Raw genomic sequence first — 22,638 nt, 5'->3', positions numbered from 1 at the left:
GTTACTAAATGTCTGTTTCCTCATGGATGAAATATTGGTAACGTTACCCTGCTCCATTTTTGTGAGGATTAAAAATAATATATAGTGGATTGGCCATAATAGGTGCTCACCAAAGTGGCATGATCAACAAGCTGGCAACCCCAAATCTCTGGTCGAGGTTACCTCACAAGAGCAGAGGCATGAGGGAGGCCCAGGGAGCTGGCATGGAGGGCGGAAGCTGCCCAGGGCACAGCTGGCATACTAGCATACTTTGTGTTCTCCTGGGCAACTCTTTGACCCCAGTGAAGGGTGACTGGCAAAGATGTGTACACACCCTTCCAGCTGCCCGTCACCACTACGTGCCAGAAAGACACACATATTTAGGGACAGCCGTATCTGCTGCACAAAATGCTCGTTGTGGGAAAACAAGCATAGACCTGAGATGCAGTAGGAAGGGAGCATGCCGGGTTCTCTCCAGGCTAGATTTTAAAGGTCAGAACAAAAGCCTGCCTGCCCACTCTGTGCACAGTGAGAGGGTGTCATCGTGACGGCTAGACCTCTAAAACTAATACGGAGTGGATGAAGCCCTGCTCTGCTCAGGACATGGCCCTGGCCTGGGTCTTGTTTCTGTTACAGCCTTCATCCCAAGGAATCTCCAAGGCCTGGAAGTTCAAGGCTCAAGGAACCTTTCCCGTCTGATGAAGGTGGGGAGGTTGATGGCTTAGGTGACCACAGGAAGCCACCTCTTTACTCAGCTACTGGAATCTTCATGAGAGCAGAGCTGGCCACATGTTCCCACACTCAAGGTCAACTGCTCCCAAGAGCTAGAATTACCTGCAAGGTGGCCCTGACATTGAGTCCACTCAGCACAAATCTTGCACCCATAGTTCTTTGCTTGCCAAGTGGGTGATTGTCCTGCACAGGGAGGCTATAATGATCCTGTCACACAGCAGACCCAGGAGGCCAGTATGTGGCAATAGCTCTCTGAAGGGCAAGGTAGTTCTTTAACACAGTGGCGTTGTCAAGGTGGCATTCTCATAGTGCCCTCAGGATTGCCCAGACTTCAGGCTACCTACCTTGAAATTTCATTTGACTTGATAAAAATCAAATGCCAGTCATAAATGGAGGCGGTTCCTTGGGATTTCTCATGATTCAGAATTTTAGTAAATATTGAGGAACATCTGTCTGGGGAAGTGCCAGCATGAGATGCCCTCTACTCTTTCAGATTCTCACAGTCTAATAGAAGCAACAGCTTCCTTCAGTAGGTGCCCACAGAAAGCATCTGAAGAAAGGCCTGTCATGGAAATGCAATCTTCTATCCCTTGGCAATTGAGTCTGTGACTCAAAAACCATAACTTTATCATTGGAAGAGGCTTCTAAACTGGCCTCAGACTCACAGAGATCCACCTACCTCTGCTTCCAAAGTGCTAGAATTAAAGGTGTGCATTACCACACCAGGCCCCAGTTTCTTAATCTGTGATTGGACATGATCAAAGTAGGCCTGATTCTTTGTTTGTTTATTTTTTCAAGACAGGGTTTCTCTGTGTAGCCCTGGCTGTCTTGGAACTCACGCTGTAGACCAGGCTGGCCTTGAACTCACAGAGATCCTCCTGCCTCCTGAGTACTACACTACTGCCTGGCAGGCCTGATTCTTTTGTTTTTAGTTTTTTTGGTTTTTTTGTTTGTTTGTTTGTTTGTTTGTTTTATTTTGGATTCTTTTCTTTATTAAGACATTTTCTACTCATTCCACATACCATCCACAGGTCTCCCCCTCCTCCCTCACCCCCCAAATCGAGGTCTCCCATGGGGAGTCAGCAGAGCCCAGCACACTGAGCCTAGGCAGGTCCAAGCCCCTTCCCATTGCACCAAGGCTGTGCAAGGTGTCACACAGGCACCGGGATCCAGAAACCTGCCCATAGACCAGGGACAGATCCCGATCCCCCTGCCTGGGTGCCCCCCAAACAGTTGGAGCCAAACAACCATCTTCTGTATCCAGAAGGCCTAGTCCAGTCCCATGGGGGCTCCACAGTTCATGGGCTTCCACTACTGTGCCTGGTCATCTCTGCCCATCCTCCCATCATGATCTCGACGTCCCGCGGCAGATACTCTTAGGAAGCTGCTGCTGTATTTAATGTGGCCTCTGCTCCAGCCTTGTCCCATCTCTCTGACCAGCGAGTGACTTGGCCTTCCATTTCTGTCCCCTCTGAGGAACAGTATGAAGAGCGGTTTCTGCAGGAGGAAACCGTGTCACAGCAGATCAACTCCATTGAACTCCTGAGGACGCAGCCACTAGCCCCGCCTGCAGTGACGAAGCCACAGAAGCCCCTGCAGAGGCAGGTGTACCTGAGAGGCCGGCTGGCTTCCAAGCCCACCGTCATCAGGGGAATCACCTACTATAAAGCCAAGGTCTCTGAGGAGGAAAACGACATTGAAGAGCGGCGTGAGTCCGGGTCAGCGGGACAGCCCCAGAGGCAGGGCGAGGAGGAAATGGCCATTGGGATCTTGTAGAGATGGGGTTCCACACCCCAGCCATAGTGCAGTGTTGCAGTTATCTAGGTGTTTGCTGAGAAGCTGTGGGCAGGTCACTTAGGCTCTCTGGGTTTTGGAAGACACCGTGGCAAAGGAGAGATGATCTGGAGGGACTTCTGCATCCTCTTGTCCAGCCCTTGTTTGCAGATGGATAAACCAAGGCTTGGGCAGAATGACATCCTTGGAGACAGGCGGTAGACTCTGCCATCTGCTCCTTTCCAGGGTCCTCAAGCATGCCGAGTGTCCAGCACCTTTCCCCATCGACATTTAACCTTCCTGCCTTTTCACAAAGAATAGATGAGCCTGTGTCTGTGTGCCTCTATGTCTCCTGTCATCTTTCTTTCCCTTGCCCAGAGCTCCCAGGAAGCTGCTATTCCCCCTTCCTGAAGCAGCTCCCCCCCCCCCCCACGGCTGTCAGGAAACAGCCTTGCCCGTTTCCTTCCTGCTTCGGCTCATTCTGTCATCGGATGCTTCATTCTCAGCCTGTAGCTTCAGTCATGTCTCTGGCCATAACTGTGATTCTCGTTACTGACTACGGGGCTCTCTCTACACCCCCTTCCAGTCCAGCCCACAGTTAGGATGTTTTCTCCCTGCCTGTCGCTCACAGTTGCACTTACCTCCTGGGGTTCTTGATAAACATCTGAAATCCAGCTTTCTGGCTGTTTCTTTTGCACCTAGAACCCTTGTCCCCTCTAATGAATCTTTGCTTCCCATGTTTGTTTGTTTGTTTTCTGCTCAGAATCCTTCAGCTTCGTCCATTTCACTCAGAATAAAAACTGAATTCTATACAGAGACGCCAAGTGGCCCGTGACCCAACCCCTGATTTCCTCTGACCTTACCTCCCACGCACAGCCTCTGCTGTGTCCACACTGGTTACCTCATGCTCCTCAGCTTCCGTGGGCTTGTTCAGGCCCCAGGGCTTCTCATTACTGTCTTTTCGGCCTGGAATCCTCCTGTCACCCACCTCCATGCTGCCTGCCTTCCTATGTTAGCTTCTCCAGGATCGCTGCCTACCCATCTCAGGGAGTCGCATCTGGCCACTCTATTCATTCCTGCCAGGTTTTATTCCTTTTATTTTCTTTCTTTCTTCCTTTAAAATTATTTTTAGATATTGTTTTCTAGGCTGGCCTCCAACTTGCTATGTAACCCAGGCTATCCTTGAACTCACAATCTTCCTGACACACTGTCCCAAGTGTTAGCATTGCGGGTGTGAGCTGCCCAGGCTCATAGTCCAGCACTGTTCCTCCCCAGTCCCCTACAAGGCTGGGGTAAGGATAACAGCAATTTGCCCAGACACTCCCAAGGAAAGACACTGTTCTTCTACCCACACTCCTGGCCATCATCTAAGTGCCCAGCCAGAAGGGCTTGGGATGAACCTCAGCTGGAGGACTTATATAACATGCATAAAGCTTGGGTTCGGCCTCCAAAAAGAAAACAGAAGTGCTAAGGTAAAATTCTGGGGCTGAACTCCATCTCCAAGCTCACTGCCATGTTGCAGCAAGGAGCCTCATTCACCTGCCAGTTGGCATGCATTCTCGACCAGATTGGTCCTTGTCCCATGCCAGAAATGAGCCTTGTGTTTCTCCCACAGATGATGAGCTTTTCAGTGGTGATAATGGCGTGGACTTGCTGATTGAAGATCAGCTCCTGAGACATGAAGACCTATTGACAAGTGCCACCCGGAGGCCAGCAACCACTCGCCACGCTGCTGTAACCACTGACGCAAGCGTCCAGGCCTCTGCCTCAGCACCCAGCCTTGTTGACCCTGACCCCGAGGCCTCAGCGGGACGGCTCTCGGCAACCATACAAAGTGCCACAGTGTTTCCAGAGCCGACTGGGAAGATGCCTTCTACTCAAGTCCCACCCACCACCATGGCCCACATAGCCATCCAGCCACCTCCAGAAATGGTTCCTGAGGACACATTTGTGGAAGTTCCACACTTGGTCCCAGGGTTGCCTGACACTGTTGGGACAGACATGCCAGAGGAAGAAGGGCCTACAGGGCAGGAGGCAACCTCTGCTGGCCCCATCCTGAGCCCTGAAGAGGAAGATGACATCCGGAATGTCATAGGTGAGTTCTTCTTCCTGGACTGGTGCTCCTCTGATCAGTTTGCTAAAAGGTCGAGAGTCTTGTGGAGGACAGGGGCTGGGAAACCAGGTCTCTCACTGGGATGGAGCATGGGGTTTGCATGAGCGAGGCTCCGGGTCTCTCTCTCAGCTCCGCCAAAGCAACACGACACAAGAAAGGCCAGTGGAGGTATGCCTCTGACCAGTAGTTAGTTTCACATCTAGCAGTGTGGCCAATCTCTTGATGTAACATGACATTGTCATCTATAGAATTCACATTGGAGAACTGTGCTATAGAGTTACAAACAAACAGAACAAAACTTGCAAAAATCTTACATTTTAATTAAGTTTATAGTTTTATATTAGACTGCAGTTGTGACCATCTTTATCCATGGGCTGCTGTTTGGACATTTCTGAAGTCTTTATGTATCTAAATGTGTTCAATGACAAGATTAGCAACTTTGTTTCTAAAATACGTATGAATGAGTAAAATGAAGACCTCACTGCCCTGAATGAGTTTTCCAAACATCAGTTTGTCCAGTGAGTTTGTGATGGACCCTGAAGTGTCTGTCCATCAGAATCCAAATAATGTTTGCCACAGTAAGGTTACCAGGTCATGAACCAACAGAGGATTTTTATTGGGGGGTCACCCCAGAGTCATAGCAAAGTAGGGGCAGGTATGTTGGTTAGTTTATGTCAATTTGACATAAGCTGGAGAGTCATTTGGGAAGAGGTAATTCCAACTGAGAAAAATGTCTCTGTAGTATTGGCCTAAAGGCAAGTTTCTCAGGCATTTTCTTGATAAATGATTGCTATAGGAGGGCCTACCTCACTGTAGGAGGTGTCTTCCCCGGGCAGGTGATCCTGAGTTATTGAAGAAAGGAGGCTGAGCAAGGCATGATCAGCAAGCCAGTAAGCAGCACTGCTCCACGGCCTCTGCTTCAGTTCCTGCCTCCTGATTCCTGCCTTGAGTCCCTGCCTTGGCTTCTCTAATGATGAACCAAATAAACCCTTTTCTCCTTGGGTTGGTTTTGGTCATGATGTTTTATCTAGCAATAGAAACCTTAACTAAGACACCAGAGAATAGGTGTCTACACCATAGGCCATAGTGTGGAATTTATCGCAGGGATGCTAGGGCATCATTGATAGATGCTCTGACAGAAATGGAAGCAAGGTGCTGTGCCAGCAGCTGGGAAGGCTACAAAGAGTTTTAAAAGGAAGTTGGCATTTAAGTTAGCTTTACAAAAAATGAATAGGAATGTTCTATGGAAACAGAAAAAGAGCTTTCCAACTGGTAGGTCCAATGGTGCAAGGTACATTCTAGAAGCATGGCGAAGACAGGCCTTCCATTTCAGAGAGCTCCATGGCCATAAGATGACACTGAGAATAAGGAAATGGGTGCAGGGGGTTAGGATGGCAAATAGAAATAGTTACCGGAAGTAGCTGACTACCTGGGTGTGATGGCGTGACTCTGAAATCCCAGGACTCAGCAGGCCAAGACAGGAGGAGCTCCAGTTTGAAGCCAACTTGGGCCATATAACAAGACCCTATGTTTAAAACTGAATTTAAGTTTAAAAAAAAAATACCCTAAACTAACAGTTTATTAAGTCAGCATTCATTAAGAGTGACTGAACGGTGATGCTGTTGAGTGGCGGGGCCCATCAAATATTTGGGAAATGCATTTGCTTTGGCAGAGGGTGTGGTCTGTCTCGTTGCCATCACCCCTTCTTCCCAGTTCCCATCCCTGTGGTCGCCTTGTCCCCAGTCTCTCTTCAGCGTGCAGTGCTAGCCCCAGGAACAAGGTGGTGCAGGGATCGCCCTCTGAAGGCCACACATCCTGGCACTGACCCTTCCTTCCTGTCCCTGCTGCTGGCACCAGAGTGACCTTGGCAAAGCCCCACCTTTCTTTGAGTCTCAAATGAAGTTAGCGATTTGCTGAGTTCTTTTCTGCTTCAGAACTATGATCTGTGTTTTCCTGCAGGAAGTTTGCAAGGCTGTATTGTAGCACGGCATGCTAATTGGGGGAAAGTCTGAGAAAAATGGCAGAGTAGGAGCAGGGGACAGGTAGTGTCTTACTTTTCTTTTGCTATGAAAAAAAACTCATAACCAAGACAACTCACTGAAGAAAGCATTTGATTGGGCTTCTGGTTTCAGAGGGTCGGAGTCCAGGATGGTGAAGTGAAGGCATGGAGGCAGGGATGACCAAGAGCTCCCATACTGATGTTCAAACAGAGGCAGAGGGAGAAGGAACATTGGAAATGGCACGCGTTTTTTGAAATCTCAATGCCTGCTCTAGTGACATACCTCCTCCAACAAGGCCACACCCCCAAAGCCTTCCCAAACAGCTCCACCAAGCAGGGATTGAGTATTCAAACATCAGAGTCTCTGGGGGCCATTCTCATTCAGATCAACAGAGGTAGTGAGACTCTCCAAGGTAGGATCTCAGGGCAGAGTCTCAGGCAGGCTCACCTAGAGGAAACCCAGGAAGAAGGCAGCCCTTGGCAGAGGCAGTGCTGGAGGAGAAAGTGTTTTGTTCTCTCTCTTTCTCTCTCTGTCCCTCTCTATGTATGTGTGGGGGTATGCTCACATGTGTATATGGTGTGTATACACATGTGTGTGTGGCAGTCCTAAGTTGACACCAGGTGTCTTCCTTGATAGCACTCCACTTTATTCTCTGAGGCAGAATCTCTCACAATGAGCCTAGAGCTTGCTGTGGCCAGTTGGTCCAGCTAGCCAACTTGCCCCTGGAATCCTCTGTCTCTGCCCCCACCTGGTGCTGGGACTACAGGCAATCGCCACACTACCCTGACTTTTAAGTGGGTTCTGGGCACGTGAACCTTAATCCTTATACTTGTGCTCAAGTGGTTCATCTCCTACCCATCTCTTTAACCTTTCCTTTCCTCTCCTTTCCTGTCCTCTTCTTTCTATTCCTGTCCTCCTTACCCTTCTCATCCCTTTTCTTCCCCTTCCCCCCCACCCCTGCTTCCTCTCCTCTTTCCCTGATGCCCTTCCACTCTCTTTTCTTCTTCAGGGGTACAAGAGCCAAAGGCTGGTTCCCCATAGCATGAATAACCACCTTTTCTAAGCCCTGGGTCCCCCTTCACATCTGCAGAATGTGCTAGACTCTCAGCAAAAGCTCTCTCTTCTACCCTAGCTGAGGGCTACCCTGAAACCCCAGACCCAGACCCAGCACCTTTCCAGTTCCCTTGTCCCATACTCCACCCTTCAGCTTCCTGGCACCCCTGGGGGGGGGAGTTCCTTTAGCCGTTTCACTGTCTGTCCCCACTGCCCTCTGCCAGTCACTGAAAAACTCACAGTGAAGATAGCCTGCAGGTGAGGTCCTAAGACCATTGGGTTTGAGCCTGGGAGCCTCTGCTCTCATAGACAAGCTAGCCAAAAGTGGAGTCCCCCACTGTCTCCAGCCTGGGTCCCACCCCCCAAGTCTCTGCTACCTGCCTTGCCAGGTTTTATCACCAACGGACCTTTAAACCAGTGTAACCACCAATAGGTACCTATCTGGAGCTCTCAGGTCTAGGCCTCTTAGTAGTCCAGCTGGTATTCTGGGAACCCCTGGGTCCTGACAGCCATTTACCTGGTGACAGGAGCTGGAGACTGGGGACATGTTCTTCCATTGCTCAAAATTCTGTTTGGCTGGACTGAGTCTTGCAGTCCCTGGCAGGGGTGTTGTTTCAAAGGCACCAGGGTTTCTGCCTCTTCTATCTATCCAGAAAAGAACTTGGAGAGTGACAGATGCAGTGTTTTTGTTCAGATGCCAAGGATAGAACAAGGGGGAGATCCAGGGAAGAAATTATTTTTCCCTTTATTTTATTTTTATTTTTGGATAGTTCACACTTATACACAATGCATTGTGGTTATATTCACCCCACCCTGTTATCCCCTCATTCCTTTCTCTACCCCTTCTTCTTGACTATACCCTCCCCCAACCATTAGCAGTCAACAGCTCTTGGGAGGGGGGGCTCATGGGCCCCTCCTCTACCCATAATGGATTGTTGAAGGGCTGTATCCACAGAGGCCGTGTGTTCATAGTTGCATGGCCCATGTCAAGTCTGGATGGCAGTCCTCCTCATCCTCTGGCTTTTAAATTCTTTCTGCTCTTTGGGTAACCATTTCTAATCATTTCTTGATGTCAGGTGCCTCCCACTGGCTGCCCTTAGTGTGGATAAGGTTTTGTTACTAGAACCTTCCCTGCACACTCCTGACTTTCCTGTGTCTGGCTAAGCAAGAACATGATGTGCTAATATCTCCAAGTTGGCAGCTAAATAAAAGTCGTTTGGCTGAAACAGATACAGGCCACTAGGTTGCTGCTGGCAAAGGCAGTTAGCTGTTTTGTTTTGTTGTGTGTTCGTTTGGGGTTTGGGGGAAGAGGGTGGTTGACAGTTTGATTTTTTTGCACAGTTTAAGATGTGTTGGTTTGGTTTGGTTTTGTTTCTCTTTTCTTTCCCTAAAAACCAAAACAAAACAGAAAACCATTTTGGTCTCCAATTCATGATCTTTCTGTCTCAACTTTCCCAGTGCTAGGACTACGGGCATGAACTGCCATATGCTTTTTGTTTTGATTTATTTTGTTTTTCGAGGGTTTCTCTACATAGCCCTGGCTGTCCTGGAATTCACTATGTATCCCAGGCTGGACTTGAACTTACAGAGATCTCCCTGCCTCTGCCTCCTAAGTTCTGTGAATAAAGGTGTGTGCACCACCACCCCTGAACTTACCACATGGTTTTTAAAGGCAATGTAGCCTAGGCTGGCCTCAACCTTCACCTTCTGGTCCTCCAGACACTTTTGAGTCTTGGAATTATAGGAGTGCATCACTACACCCAGGGTTCAGGTAGTGCTCAGGATAGACCCAGGGCTTCATGCACACAAACTACATCCCCAGTCTCTAGAGGGAATATCTTACCCCAGGTTTCTAGAACTGATTTTGTGATAGCCGAGGATAACCAGCACTATCCTCAGGGAAGCTTTAAATCCTCAGGAAATTTTCTAACACAAGTAAAGGGGGATTGTTCTTTTTACTGGACACTAGAGTGTAGCTCTAAGACAGGGAAATTCCTGGTGATGTCAAGGGGCAGCCTGGGCTCAGGAGAGACTGAGGACCCAGGAACCCAAAGCTCCAGCTGCCATGGAGAACTAGAATGTTTGTGCTAAATGGCCACGGCTCTGCAGCGTCCTAGATTTGGTCAATGCCAAGTCCTGATGTGATTATTAGAAGGGGCCAGTTAAGGGCAGCGGCGAGGGAGGGAAGGACACAGAGGACAGTAGGCTGGGACAACACCAGCATGTGTGTGTTTCATATTTGACCCTATCTTGATCTGTAAAGAATGTCTCCCCCACAGAGTACATAGCCTGAGAAACCCCAGGACTTGGCCAACCAACCACGCTGGCAGTAGTGTGAGGGGTCAGGCCTGCCTGCCTGCCTCAGGTCAGGGAGGCTGTTCCAGGGACGCTCAGGGAGAAAGATGCTGATGTGGGCTGGGGCTGTGCTTTCTAATGCCTCTGTGGCCTCAAGACCCTTCTTCCTACCGGACAGACAGCTGTCTACCACAGGCTACAGGCAGAAGTCTGGTAACTCCTCTATCCCAGCCCTCAGCTCACAGGGAACTTGGCTGTCTCCTAACAGAGGCCCTAAAAATGAGTCGATAAAGTCGAGTTGTTCCCTTAGATGTATACAGCCAAAGTCTGAGGCCCTCGAGGAGGTTAAGTCCTCTTATACTTCAAGCTACACCCCTCAGTGCCAGGCCTTGAGGATGCAGATTGAGTGAGGCATGATCATTCCCTCCATGAGGCTGACCAAGGGAGGGGGCCAGCAGCCAGGCTGACAAACTTGTCTGGAGTGACAACAAGCAGCTGATGCACATGCCCACTGCTGTGGGGCTCTCGGTCCAAAGGCGGTCCATGGATGGCAGGCTCACAGGACAGAAAGGAACTCACAACAGAGGACAGTAAGAGCCAGGTTTGTTGGGGACAGAGGGGGGGGGGGGGGGGGGAAGGCAGCCTGGGTGTTCTAGCACAGACTGGCATGGGATAAATTGTTACATGTCCGTATTAGTTAATTTTCTGTTGCTGTGATAAGACACCATGACCAAAAGCCACGCAAGGAAGAAAGAGTGCATTTTGGATTATGGTTCCAGAGGGCTGGAGTCCATAATGCCTGGGACGGCATGGCAGCAGGCAGCAAGGGGCAGGGAGCTGGCTGGCCACACTTTCTCTCCATATACTGGAAGCAGAGAGACTTAACAGGAAGTGAGGCAATTCTCAAAGCCTGCTGCCAGTGACATACTTCTTCCAGAAAATCTGAACCTCCAAAAGGTTCCATAACTTCCCCGAACACTACATATGCCTTTGCAGGATACTTTTCACTCAGTCCACCACACCTTAAGAATTTCAAAATGTAGCCAGAAGGTTTCTCCAGTCTCACCATGGCCCTGCAGTCCCGTGGCCCACTTATAAAATAATCACTCAGAAGTTTATATTAATTATAACTGTTTGGCCATTAGCTCAGGCTTATTCCTGACTAGCTCTCACACTTAAATTAACCCATAATTCTTATCCATGTTTAGCCACATGGCTTGGTACCTTTTCTCAGTTCGGCCTTGTCATCTCACTTCTTCCGTGTCTGGCTGGCGACTCCTAACTCTGCCCTTCCTCTTCCCAGCATTCTCCTTGTCTGTTTGCCCCAACTATACTTCCTGCCTGGCTACTGGCCAATCAGCATTTTATTTATCAGCCAATCAGAGCAACACATATTCACAGAAAGACATCCCACAGCATCAAAATGGCAGCTTCAGAATATGAACATGGAACCAACCCTCTGAGCAAGGGCACTATGACACTGCACAGGCCAAGGTTTATCGGGTCATCCCTAGGTATGGTCACCATCCCTAGGTATGGTCACCATCCCTAGGTATGGTCGCCATCCCTGGGTATGGTCCCCTTGAGGGTCCCTGGCACAGGCAGCCAGACATGGGTGAGAAGCCTCAGGCCGTCAATCTCAGGGCTCGTATGTGTGTTCTTATGTTTGAATGCGTTTGGGTCAGCTGCTGTTCAGTTCCCCAGTCTCTGTGGGCTCATTTTAGTGTCTGCTCCCCTCCTAGAAGCAGTTGAGTCAAGACTTCTGAATAGAGAGAGATGGTAAGAAGTAAGAATGACTCCTCGGGATGGTGGCACACGCCTTTAACTCCAACACTTGGGAGGCAGAGGCAGGTGGGTCTCTGTGAGTTCAAGGCCAGCCTGGTCTACAGAGTGAGGTCCAAGACAGCCAGGGCTGTTACACAGAGAAACCCTGTCTTGGAGTGTTGGGGAGAGGAAGAAGAAGTAAGGATGGAGATGCTGGAGGGCTGAGATGCTAGGGTGGGAACTTGGGGCTTCATGCGGTAGTTAGAGACGGCCAGTTACTAAGGGCTAATGCAGATGTATGTTGTGGGCACGCAGCTCTTGCTGTCCTGAGTAGGCAGGCTGGAAGGAGGCAGAGGTGCATCAGCAAGAGAACTGATATCAATTGCATGAGTCAGGCCAGAGGCAGGCAGATCTAAACTATGTCTGTGGTGGAGGAGAAGGGCTGAGGAGGGGCTGAGGAGGAGAGAAAGTGGATGCAGCTCATAGACCACTTGAGAAAGCATGTGAGGCGAAGATGTCAGGATCACCCAAGTTTCTGGCTCGGTTAGTGGCTATCACACTGTGTCAGGAAATACAGGAGGAGTCGGATGTGAACAGGAGCAATGTATGCTTGTTAATAACCAGGTGTGAGGAAGCAGAAGGACACCCAGGGACAAATGTCAAGTAGGCCATTGGATGCGCCATGTTGGAGAACCAGTCCGGGCTGTAAGTCTTCAGTGAGAGCTGGTAGCAAATGAAGCACCTAAGAGGAGAGTGAGGTCTGAGAAGTTACATAGGGGGATGCGGTAGAAACTTCCTGAGATGGGGGTGGGGATGCTGCAGATGGCCTTCAGTGTCTGACCCAAAGAGAGGCTTGGCTAGAAGAGGAGGATAACAATATTCCTGAGAGGCAGTGTCAAGTATGTAAGGCAGCAGGTAATGAGAGGTCCAGAGCATGTAGGCACGCTAAAGGGAACACCCTGTGGGCTGAAGGAGTACCTCACAGAAGGGCCAGTTATGGAGCTGACAGTGGGGCAGGGGACATATGTTTGCTGCTATGATTATCTAAGATACAACATGCAAGCAGGTGTATATACTGGAGGGGGAAGGATCCTTCCCTTCGGACCCTGGTAGGCTTTGTAGTAAGGGCTGTCTGCCTTGAATGACTGTGGATGAGCAAATGGCTTAGACCAGAGAGTGCTCAGTGGACGTTAGTGTCTGCCACTGTCATCCAGGGTGGCCCTGCTCTGGGGAGACCAAGAATGACACAGATAGAACCTTCCTCCCCGAGGGTCCGTGAACCACCTGCTGTCTCTTGCCTTCTTGCTAAGGCTGATGGTCTGTGCCCATGGTAGGAGCTTTAAAACTGTGTTAGTGATTCAGGTCATTGCTGTCACAAATTACCTGGTGAAAAGCAAACTTAAGGGAAGAAGCGTTTATTTAGGCTCACATTTGAGGGTGCAGTCCATCATGGGGAGGTGGGGAGTAATGATGGCCGGATCTTGAGGCAGCTGGTCACATGGCATCAGAAAGCAGAGGGTGATGGATACTGGTGTTCAGCTCAATTCCTCCTTTTGATTTGGCCCAGGACAGTAGCATGAATTCTTAGAGGGTCTTTTTAATAAAAACAAACCTGGAGCCAGGTATTGGGGTGAACGCTGGAAGATCAGAGAAGCAGAACAAGCCACAGCCCCCTCACCTTGCCAATTCCTCAGCTGATCCTGTTTCCTCAGACTGAAAGCTTCTGAGTCCTCCTCCAAATGGATCTCAGCTGAACTGCTTCTCAAAAGCCTGAAGACTCTAGTTCCTGGTCCTCACGCCTTAAATACCTTTCTGCCTCCTGCCATTACTTCCTGGGATTAAAGGCGTGAGTCACCTTTGGTTTGGCTGTTTCCAGTGTGGCCTTGAACTCACAGAGATCCAGGCGGATCTCTGACTCTGGAATGCTAGGATTAAAGGCATGTGTGCCACCATTTTCTGGCCTCTACATCTAGTGACTTTTCTGTTCTCTAACCCCAGATAAGTTTATTAGGGTACACAATATTTTGGGGAACACAATACCACCACATAGGACCCCAGCCCATGGAATGATACTTGCTCACAGTTAAGGTGATCATCCCATAATCCCTCACAGACTTGCCCAAGGCTTATCTCCTCCATGTTTCTAAGTCCATTCAAATTGACCATATTAACCATCACAAGAACTGTCCCAGACTCTGAGCATGGTGATATGTCTGGGGCTCGTGGTCTCCTAACTCCCCTGGATCCTGTCTTCAAATGTTCTGAAGCCATGCACATCAGTCCCGCCTTCCTGCATGGACTTATCCTTTCTGTACGGTTTTCTGCACCTCAGTGACTTACGGCAATTTGTCATGAGGACCCAGGAATCAGCACTGCACAGCTGCAGGCTGGGACTTCCCTCTTCCTAGGTGTCTGTAGAAGCACAGACACCTCCCCTTGTTCCAGAAACTGATCTCATCTATATCCATTCCCACTCTGCCAAACTGCCATACTACTAGTGGCTAAAAACAATAGACAGTTATTCTCCAGCAGTTCTGTAGGCTAGAAGTCTCAAGTTAGTTTTATGGGACTAAATCCTTGGTGTCAGAAGTTTAGTTCCTTCCAGGGACTCCAGGGGAGAACCCATGCCTTGTTTTTCCAGAGTCCACTGGCTGCCAGCATTCTGTGGCCCATGGCCACATCAGTCCAGTCTTGCCTCCTCCTCTTCCGTAGCCCATTTCCCTGCTTCACTGGTATGTGGACAGCTGTGATGAAATTTAGAACCCACTTAGCTAATCCCTGATAATCTCAAGATTCTTGACTCAGTCATACAACATCCTTTTTGCCATAGAAGGTCACTTTCATGAGTCCAAAGGGTTAGAGCCTGGATATGTCTGAGCGCCTGTCTTGGTTTATTTTTTAGAGTGATAAATTACTCTAGCAAAAGCAACTTCATGGAAAGGTGGTTTATTTCAGCTTACAGTTCAAGGTACCTTTTACGGAGGGGAGATCAAGGCAGCAAGAGCTCGAAGCAGCTAACCATAACACATCCACAGCCAGGAAGCAGAGAATAATGTCTGCATGGTCCTGCGCTGCCCACTGGGGCAGGTCATCCCATTTCAACACAACCACAATAATTCCCCATCGGCATGCCCAAAGGCTCGTCTCCCAAAAGATTCCATACTCTGCCAAGGTGACAGTTAACACTCATGGTCACAGGGCAGTCACTTAGCCCTACCCTCTCTTGTCAGGGTGGATTCTCCAGGTGCTTTCACTGTGCACTTTGAAGAAGTTAAGGTTCTGTGTCGTTATGGGGCAACACAGATATTGGAGTTAGTGGCAGGGCCAGAATGGAGGCCATTGGCTCCAAGCCCAGGCATATTGATAGATAGTCCAACACCAAGGCCCTGCGGGACCCTATAAATATTTTGTTATATATCCATCTTGGCTTCCAGAGCTATTGGTAACTTACTGTGTAGTAAGAGATGGGCATGGCTGGGGCAATCGTGACAGTGACATCTTCCCTCATGTGGCAATTGTGGGTCTTCAGGGCATGGCTGGTAGAGAACTGATGTCCTTGTGGAACGTTGTCAAGGAAAGAGGTACATGTAAGTAGTCTGCCTGGGGATGGCACGAGAGGGCTCACCTCAGTGCCGGGGAGTGTGGCTTCTCCACTGGTACTCACGGTCCAGCTCAGCGCCAGGAAATGAGATATTTTCCACGCGACTGCTGCCAGGCTCAGCTGGAGACTTCTGTTTTATTGTCTTGAACAAATGAGCTCAGAGCTGAGGGAATGAGGCTGGTGGGTGGTTTCTGTTGTTTGTCAGATGGAGGCAGCCCTCTCCCCACTCTGTCAGAGTCAAACTCGATAAACCTCACTCAGAGATGCCTGAAGCCAGCCATCTACACCTAACTGTGAGGCCTGCCTGGAAAACACTGCTCAACCCAGTTCTGCCCCAGAGCCAGAGCCAAGGCACGGCTGCCCTTTCCCGCCCTGCTAGCTAGAAGCCTTGTGTTCCTCCTGCCTCAGATCACTGGAACACAGATTTCATGCAACAGACTGGAACAGTTTGGACATGGTACCACCGGAAACTTCGAGAACCCTGAATCCAAACTATAGGCCTAGCTTATTTTTGTCCCAAGTGTCAAGAACCAAACATTCTCATCACTATTGTTCACCAGGGCCACTGGTCTCCATGGCAGGTAGGACGGTGTCTGCTGATGCCCGTGGTTAGGGGGCCTGAGGATGAGTCTCCAGTTATCCCCTTCCTCCAGGGCCCACTAGTCCAGGGGTACAAGAGTGCATGCTCTGTGTGACTTCAGTGTCATTCAAACCCATGCTCAGTAATGTCCCAGATGAAGCATCTCGTGTTTTCAATTTCATCTCGTCTAGAGTCCTAAGTAGTTCTAGTGTCCTGTGAAGGCTTTTCCTGGGTTCTGGGCCATTCCAAAGAGCCACTTGGAGGAGTATTGCAGAATTCCCGCTCTACTAAGGAAGACTGGAACTTTAAAGAAGGACCCCACAAGTAAAGCTGATGGGTGCCCCGCCCCTCCAGCTCCCCAGCAGGAATTCCAGACAGTCTGTTCCTGGTGGGGACACAGGCCATGGACTTGAGAACAGCTCCCTAGGGACATGAATACCTACCCACCATCCAGTCAGAGCTGCCCCAGGCTAGTGGGGTACAGCTGTGTGCTCCTGGCTATGCCTGTCAGGGTCCTTTCTGCTCACACTTCTCTCTGTTCCCAATCCCCACGCTCAAGTGTCAGACCATCTACTGGCGCCTGTGGTGTGCCAGATACTTGGTGTTCTGAGTTCGGGGAACACAGGAAAAGCCACAGCCCTTGCTCCCTGGGTGCTTATACTCTTGGGGTGGATGTGGAGAGAGGAGAGAGAGAGAGAGAGATGGGCATGGTAGAGAAGGTACTTCCTGGCCTAGTGACCAGCCCAGTGTAGAGTGCTTATCTAGCATGCACAAAGCCCTGCGTTCAATCCTCACTAACTAAAACACACACATACTCACACGGACGTGTAGTGTAATAGCGGTATGTCTGTGTTACTGTGGTAGCAGGGATCAACAGAACAGAACAGAATGGCTTTCTGGGTGATGGCATGGTACCCAAAAAAATGACTTTGTATCTTTGCCTGTTAAAGAATAGGATCAAAGAGATGGAGGCAGGGTGGCATCACAGTGGCCCACCTTGACGACTGTGGGTAGCTTTGTGGGGATAGCATCAGATGACGCTGGGATGCTTGGTTACACGGGACTGCTAAAGGCTGCCAAGAGTTCAGCTAGAGGGGCCAGCAGGAACTTAAGGAGAAGGGCATCATTAGACCACTCCAACCCTTCCATGCATCTCTTCTCCATTAGGAAGGTGCAAGGACACCCTCTCCACTATCACGGGGCCCACCACCCAGAACACATACGGACGGAATGAAGGGGCCTGGATGAAGGACCCCCTAGCCAAGGATGACCGGATTTATGTAACCAACTACTACTACGGCAACACACTGGTAGAGTTCCGAAATCTGGAGAACTTCAAACAAGGTTTGTGGCTCGTCTCTGATGTGGGGAGTACCTTCCCAGCCTCATTACCCCTCCTCTGATGATGGCATAGTGAGGGTACATGAGAAGTAGGACATTCTCTATGGACTGCAAAAGGGCATTCCCTGGAAGGGTGGTCACCTCTTCGACTCTCTCTGCCTTCTTGGCTCTGTCGCCGCCCCCCTGCCCCCCCCCCCCCAGCTCCTGGGATATGGAAGATCTTGAGCCAGGCTAGAAAACATCCTCTCTTCCCCTTGGCCTCCAACAGTTTACAAATCTCCGTCAGGTAGATGAGTGTGGGACCCTTGGAACACTGGAGTGTGGGATTGCTGTCTCTTTCAGGAGGATGCTGGGTAAGAACAGGAAACAGTACACTCTTTGGCACTAGAAAGTGGTAGCACCAAGACACAAACCCAAGTGTGCAGACCCTAGTCCGTAGCTGGTTCTGTCACAGGCAGTGCTGCCCTGACGCTTCCCACCTTCTTGCCACCACAGGTCGCTGGAGCAATTCCTACAAGCTTCCATACAGCTGGATCGGCACGGGTCACGTGGTGTACAATGGTGCCTTCTACTACAACCGGGCCTTCACCCGAAACATCATCAAGTATGACCTGAAGCAGCGCTATGTAGCTGCCTGGGCCATGCTCCATGACGTGGCCTATGAGGAGGCCACACCCTGGCGGTGGCAGGGCCACTCAGATGTGGACTTTGCTGTGGATGAGAATGGCCTGTGGCTCATCTACCCAGCTCTGGATGATGAGGGCTTCAGTCAGGAAGTCATTGTCCTGAGCAAGCTCAATGCCGTGGACCTAAGCACACAGAAGGAGACCACATGGCGCACTGGGCTCAGGAGGAATTTCTACGGCAACTGCTTTGTCATCTGTGGGGTGCTATATGCTGTGGACAGCTACAACCAGCGGAACGCCAACATCTCCTATGCCTTCGACACCCACACCAACACGCAGATCGTCCCCAGGCTGCTGTTCGAGAATGAGTATTCCTATACCACCCAGATAGACTACAACCCGAAGGACCGCCTCCTCTATGCCTGGGACAATGGCCACCAGGTCACCTACCATGTCATCTTCGCCTACTGACATGCTTGACCGGGCAAAGAGAAGTGCCGAGGGGCCGCTAGCACCTTGTGTGTGTTTGTGTGCATGTCTGTGTGTGAGAGTGTGCAGGTGGGTGGGTGTTGTTTTAAAATATATATTATTTTGTATAATATTACAAATGTAAAATGACAGTTTGGGTCTTATTTTTTTTATATGGATTGTAGATCAATCCATACATGTATGTGCTGGTCTCATCCTCCACAATTTATATTTTTGTGCAAACGGACTTCTCCTTTGGACCAGTAACCTACCTTCCTTCGTCCTTCTACCCTCCAGCTCCTGAGTGCAAGGCGGAAGCGTTTCTTCCTCTGGGTCTCGTGGCCAGACTGCACCAGGAGCAGGGGTGAGGGCTCAAGAAAGAAGTGCTAAGTGGCGGGAAAATTTTTATGTTATTAGAGAAGTTCTTAAAACTCAGAAAAAAAAATGCCTTTTTTTTTTTTAATAAAGGAGAAGTTTTAAAATCCTTTCCCAGGTCATTTTTTGTTGAGCAGGAATGCGTTTAACTAGGTGTTAGTTAGCTTTCCTCTCCTGAAGGAGACTGGGTCTGGTGTTCCGAGGAAGCGTTCTTTCAGCCTGGCCTCAAATCCCAGGAAGACTGCAAGTTCGAGGCCATGCGGGCTCCAGCAGAGTGAATTCCAGACCAGCTTAGACAACTTACCAAGGCTCTGTCTGGGGGGAAAAAGAGAGTATTCTGCTGCCAAACACACTGGGACTCTAAGGTGTTCCTGGCCAGTATCGCCCCATCGTCCTCATGACTTCACTGTAGCTTTGCCGCCAAACATGCAACGTGCACACAGTAGCTTTGCATCGCATGTGCTATTGGGCCATGCAGGCCACCTGAAGCACCTCAGCTCGATCTGAGACCTGTGTGTTACGGGCTGCATTCTTTTTACATGTACCAAGTGTTGTGCTCTTATAGAAATATGGCATCAAAAGTCCTTGGCACGGTGGTGGTGTGAGTTCATCCTTCTCCTCTCCTCTCTTCTCCCCTGCCCTCTCCTTTTCATCCCCATTTCCCCCTTTCTACCATCTGATAGCCTCATCCTCACAATCCTCCTGTCTCATGCTTCCAGCTACTCTGATCAAGCACAAGCCCTGTGCACACACACACCCCCCCCACACAGTGCCATTAACCCAGCCCCTGACCTGAGCGTGACCGTCCGCAGCCTTCCTTAAGAAGTCTTCCCCCAGTCAGTCGGTCCACCAGACAGTCCCTTCTTCTCTACTCCCCATAATCCTGTCCACCGTTCCCTTCCAAGTGTGCCTCCAGATAGGACTTTTATTTTAGAAAAAAGGTGCCCTAAGGGGCAAGAGAATCGCAGCGCCCCCTAGTTCCGACTGAGCCCCACGCAGGACCTGTACTCCACAGCATAATTCTCCTCCCAATACAGAATACTGGAGAAATATGGGGAATGGTGTGGGAGGAGGCAGAGGTGACAAGGTGGTGGGGAGAATGACATCATGTCACCGCACAAGGTCCACTGTCCATCCCACTGTCTCTGGAGTGCCTATATGTCCTGTGGGCTTCACCCTCTTATTCAGCGCTCACCCATCATGCTGCTCAAGTCTTCCTGTGTGGCTTCTTAGCCCACACCTCCACTGGAGCCACCAGCTTCCTGTTCTTAACACATTTTCAAATACCAGGCTGTCAGGTCTTCCAGAGCAGATGCAAGCAGCCATCGGCTCAGTAACCCAGAGGAGACTGAGGGAGGCCTCTCTCCCTGCCCCTCCTGTCGGATAACCTATCAGGGAGTGCCTACCTCATGCAGACCAAGGGAAGGCCTCGAGGAACAGCCCTCTCCGGAAGCCAGCCCAGTGCACCTGGGTGAACCAGTTGCCTTAGGACCAAAGACTATTCCGGCCTTCTGGTGCCTTCCACCTGCTGGAAAGAGGAAGCGGAGGAAGCTGGTACCCACGGAGGGCATGACAGCAGCCTGAGGTGGGGTGGCAGGAAATGCCCTCCCTGAGTACATTTAGGACACCGCTAACTGTTAGATGACTTGACAGTTCTAGTTACAGTCAGTCACTTCAGGGAAGTCACATTCAGTTTCCCAGTTGGGAATGAAACTTTGGAAACATCAAGACTGAGAGCTGAGTGTCTGAGAAGGCAGAGCTGAGTATCTGAGAAGGCAGAAGTGCCTTTGCTTATGGCTGTGAGTCACAGGCCCAAGACACACACACTCCTTCTCCTGGCCTCACTTGTCAGATGAGAGGGTCCTTTCAGCTTCCTGAACTAATGACTGAATCTTCTCTCTTTGTCACCCTGTACATGCCCTAGGGCACTTGAATTGTTTGATACTGATGAGAAATGCATACTTGCTGTTTCCCTATTAAAACATTCCCTACAGTAGCATTTCAAAAATAGAGGAATAATAGCGACTCGTTCTCCCATCGTTCTCTGCATTCACTCACTCATTTAGAAAGCATTCCTGGGGTGGGGTGTGGAGAGATGGCTCAGCTGTTAAGCGCACTGGCCACTCTTCAGAGGACCCAGGTTCAGTGAATTCCCAGCACCCACATGGCAGCTCACAACTGTCTGTAACTCTTGATCCAGGGGACCAGACTCCACCACACAGACATACACACAGGCAAAACATAAATGCACATAAAATAAAAATAAAATCATTTTAAAAAATTTAAAAAGAAAGAGAAAGCATTCCTGGAACCCCTGCTGAGAAGCCACTCAGGAGCTTGTGTCTGAGAGCCCAGCCTCTTAGATTATGGGGTTGTGTACCTGAATGTGAGGGCTGCAAACTTGGCAACACACAGTTCTGAGCACACAGTTACCAACAATTCAGGGTCAAACAGACTGGGACTCTAAGGGGTTCCTGGCCAGTATCACTCTCGACTTCACTGTAGCTTTGTTACCAAACATGCAACATGCGCACAGTAGCTTTGCATCGCATGTGTTATTGGACCATGCAGTCCATCGGAGGCACCTCAGCTCCATTTGAGACCTGTATGTATGTATATACAAAGTTTTGTGCTCTTATAGAAGTATGGTAGTTTATAGGCGAAAAAAAACCCTTTTGATATTTTCCTACCATTATTCCCCAGTATATAAGTATCAAATTAGTATATTTTTGGATGATTAGATTATAGTAGAATGGGTCTGTCTTAGAGAGCTGTTTGGAGACATAATAAAACAGCTAGAGCATAAGAAAAAATAAATAAGCACTTAGTAGTTTTAGCTTTTATTATGAAAATAATTCCAAACAGTAGAAACCAGGGTGGTTACCAAGGCGGTGGTGTCGCATGCCTTTAATCCCAGCACTCAGGAGGCAGAGCTATCTTAGAAAACCAAAAAAACAAACAAACAAAAAACCCAGGGTGCTGAGAAGCAGCTGGCTTGGTGGGTAAAGTACTTATACAGCAAGAAGACCTGAATTTGTATTCCCCACATCCACATAAAACAAGGAACATGATGGTGCACACTGTAATCCTAATGCTGTGGAGTGGAGACAGGTGTCCCCGGGACCTGATCCAGCCAATCCAGCTGAAGTGCTGGCTCTAGGTTCAGGGAGAAACCTTGTCTCAGAAAGCAAGGTGGAGAGTGAATGAAGAGGACACCTGACATCAATCTCTGGCCTACACATACATACACACACACACACACACACACACACACACACACACACACACACACACATACACAGACACCACAAAGTAGAAAGTATAAGAATTCCCCATATTCATATGTCCAGGTTGTCATAATCAGCAGCATTTTGTTATATTTGCTTTGAATTTCCCTTTCTGCTGATACTCTCTAAACTGGAGTCAGCTCGCCATTTTACACTAGCATGCGGTAAGTAAGCATCTCTGACAAGAAGAGATGTTTTTCTACATGACTTCTACTTAACAAGTGTCAGGCATTTATTTGAGATCATTACCACTGACCCACATTTAATTTCCCAGTCTGAGACATCTTGTACAGTTGGGGGGTTTGGATATTTTTTGTCCACACATTGAACTTAGGGTTTCACAGCTTAAATCTTTCCTCTCTTACAATTTTTTTTTTAATTTGGGGCTAATTCTAGATTTCCAGAAAACTTACAAAATCAGTAGAGATTTCCTGCATTGCATTTACCTAATTTCCCACAACATTAACACTTTACCCAGTCCTGGTCTCTGACAAAATTAAGACTGACTGCAAGCTCCTTGGGCTCCGCTGGGTCAAGTCCTTTTCATGGAGATGGGTCCCTCCCTGCCTCTGTCACACAATGGCCTCCTAAAAGAGACTGCTGTTTTCTGTGGGAGTGCCTCGCTCTGCCCACTGTCTCCCACCATTCAGC

General features: G+C 49.4%; 1 protein-coding gene across 2 annotated transcripts in view; it reads left to right on the top strand.

Moving 5' to 3' along the window:
- Positions 1 to 18,807, top strand: part of Olfml2b (olfactomedin like 2B) — a 38,013-nt gene extending 19,206 nt beyond the window's left edge. The window contains exons 5-8 of one of the 2 annotated variants that reach the window (XM_036201767.1): positions 2,194 to 2,419; positions 4,100 to 4,579; positions 17,058 to 17,234; positions 17,727 to 18,807. In XM_036201767.1, the coding sequence (XP_036057660.1) occupies positions 2,194 to 2,419; positions 4,100 to 4,579; positions 17,058 to 17,234; positions 17,727 to 18,328 (1,485 nt within the window). In that variant the 3' untranslated portion in view covers positions 18,329 to 18,807. Of the gene's footprint in view, positions 1 to 2,187; positions 2,420 to 4,099; positions 4,580 to 17,057; positions 17,235 to 17,726 lie in introns of both variants that reach the window. The other variant, XM_036201766.1, reaches the window with a different exon arrangement.
- The last annotated feature ends 3,831 nt before the right edge of the window (positions 18,808 to 22,638 follow it).

The sequence above is a fragment of the Onychomys torridus genome, chromosome 11 (genome assembly GCF_903995425.1).
Source record: "Onychomys torridus chromosome 11, mOncTor1.1, whole genome shotgun sequence".
Classification (NCBI taxonomy): domain Eukaryota; kingdom Metazoa; phylum Chordata; class Mammalia; order Rodentia; family Cricetidae; genus Onychomys; species Onychomys torridus.
The sequence above is the reverse complement of the archived record's forward strand: the minus strand, read 5'-3'. Positions and strand labels throughout refer to the sequence as shown.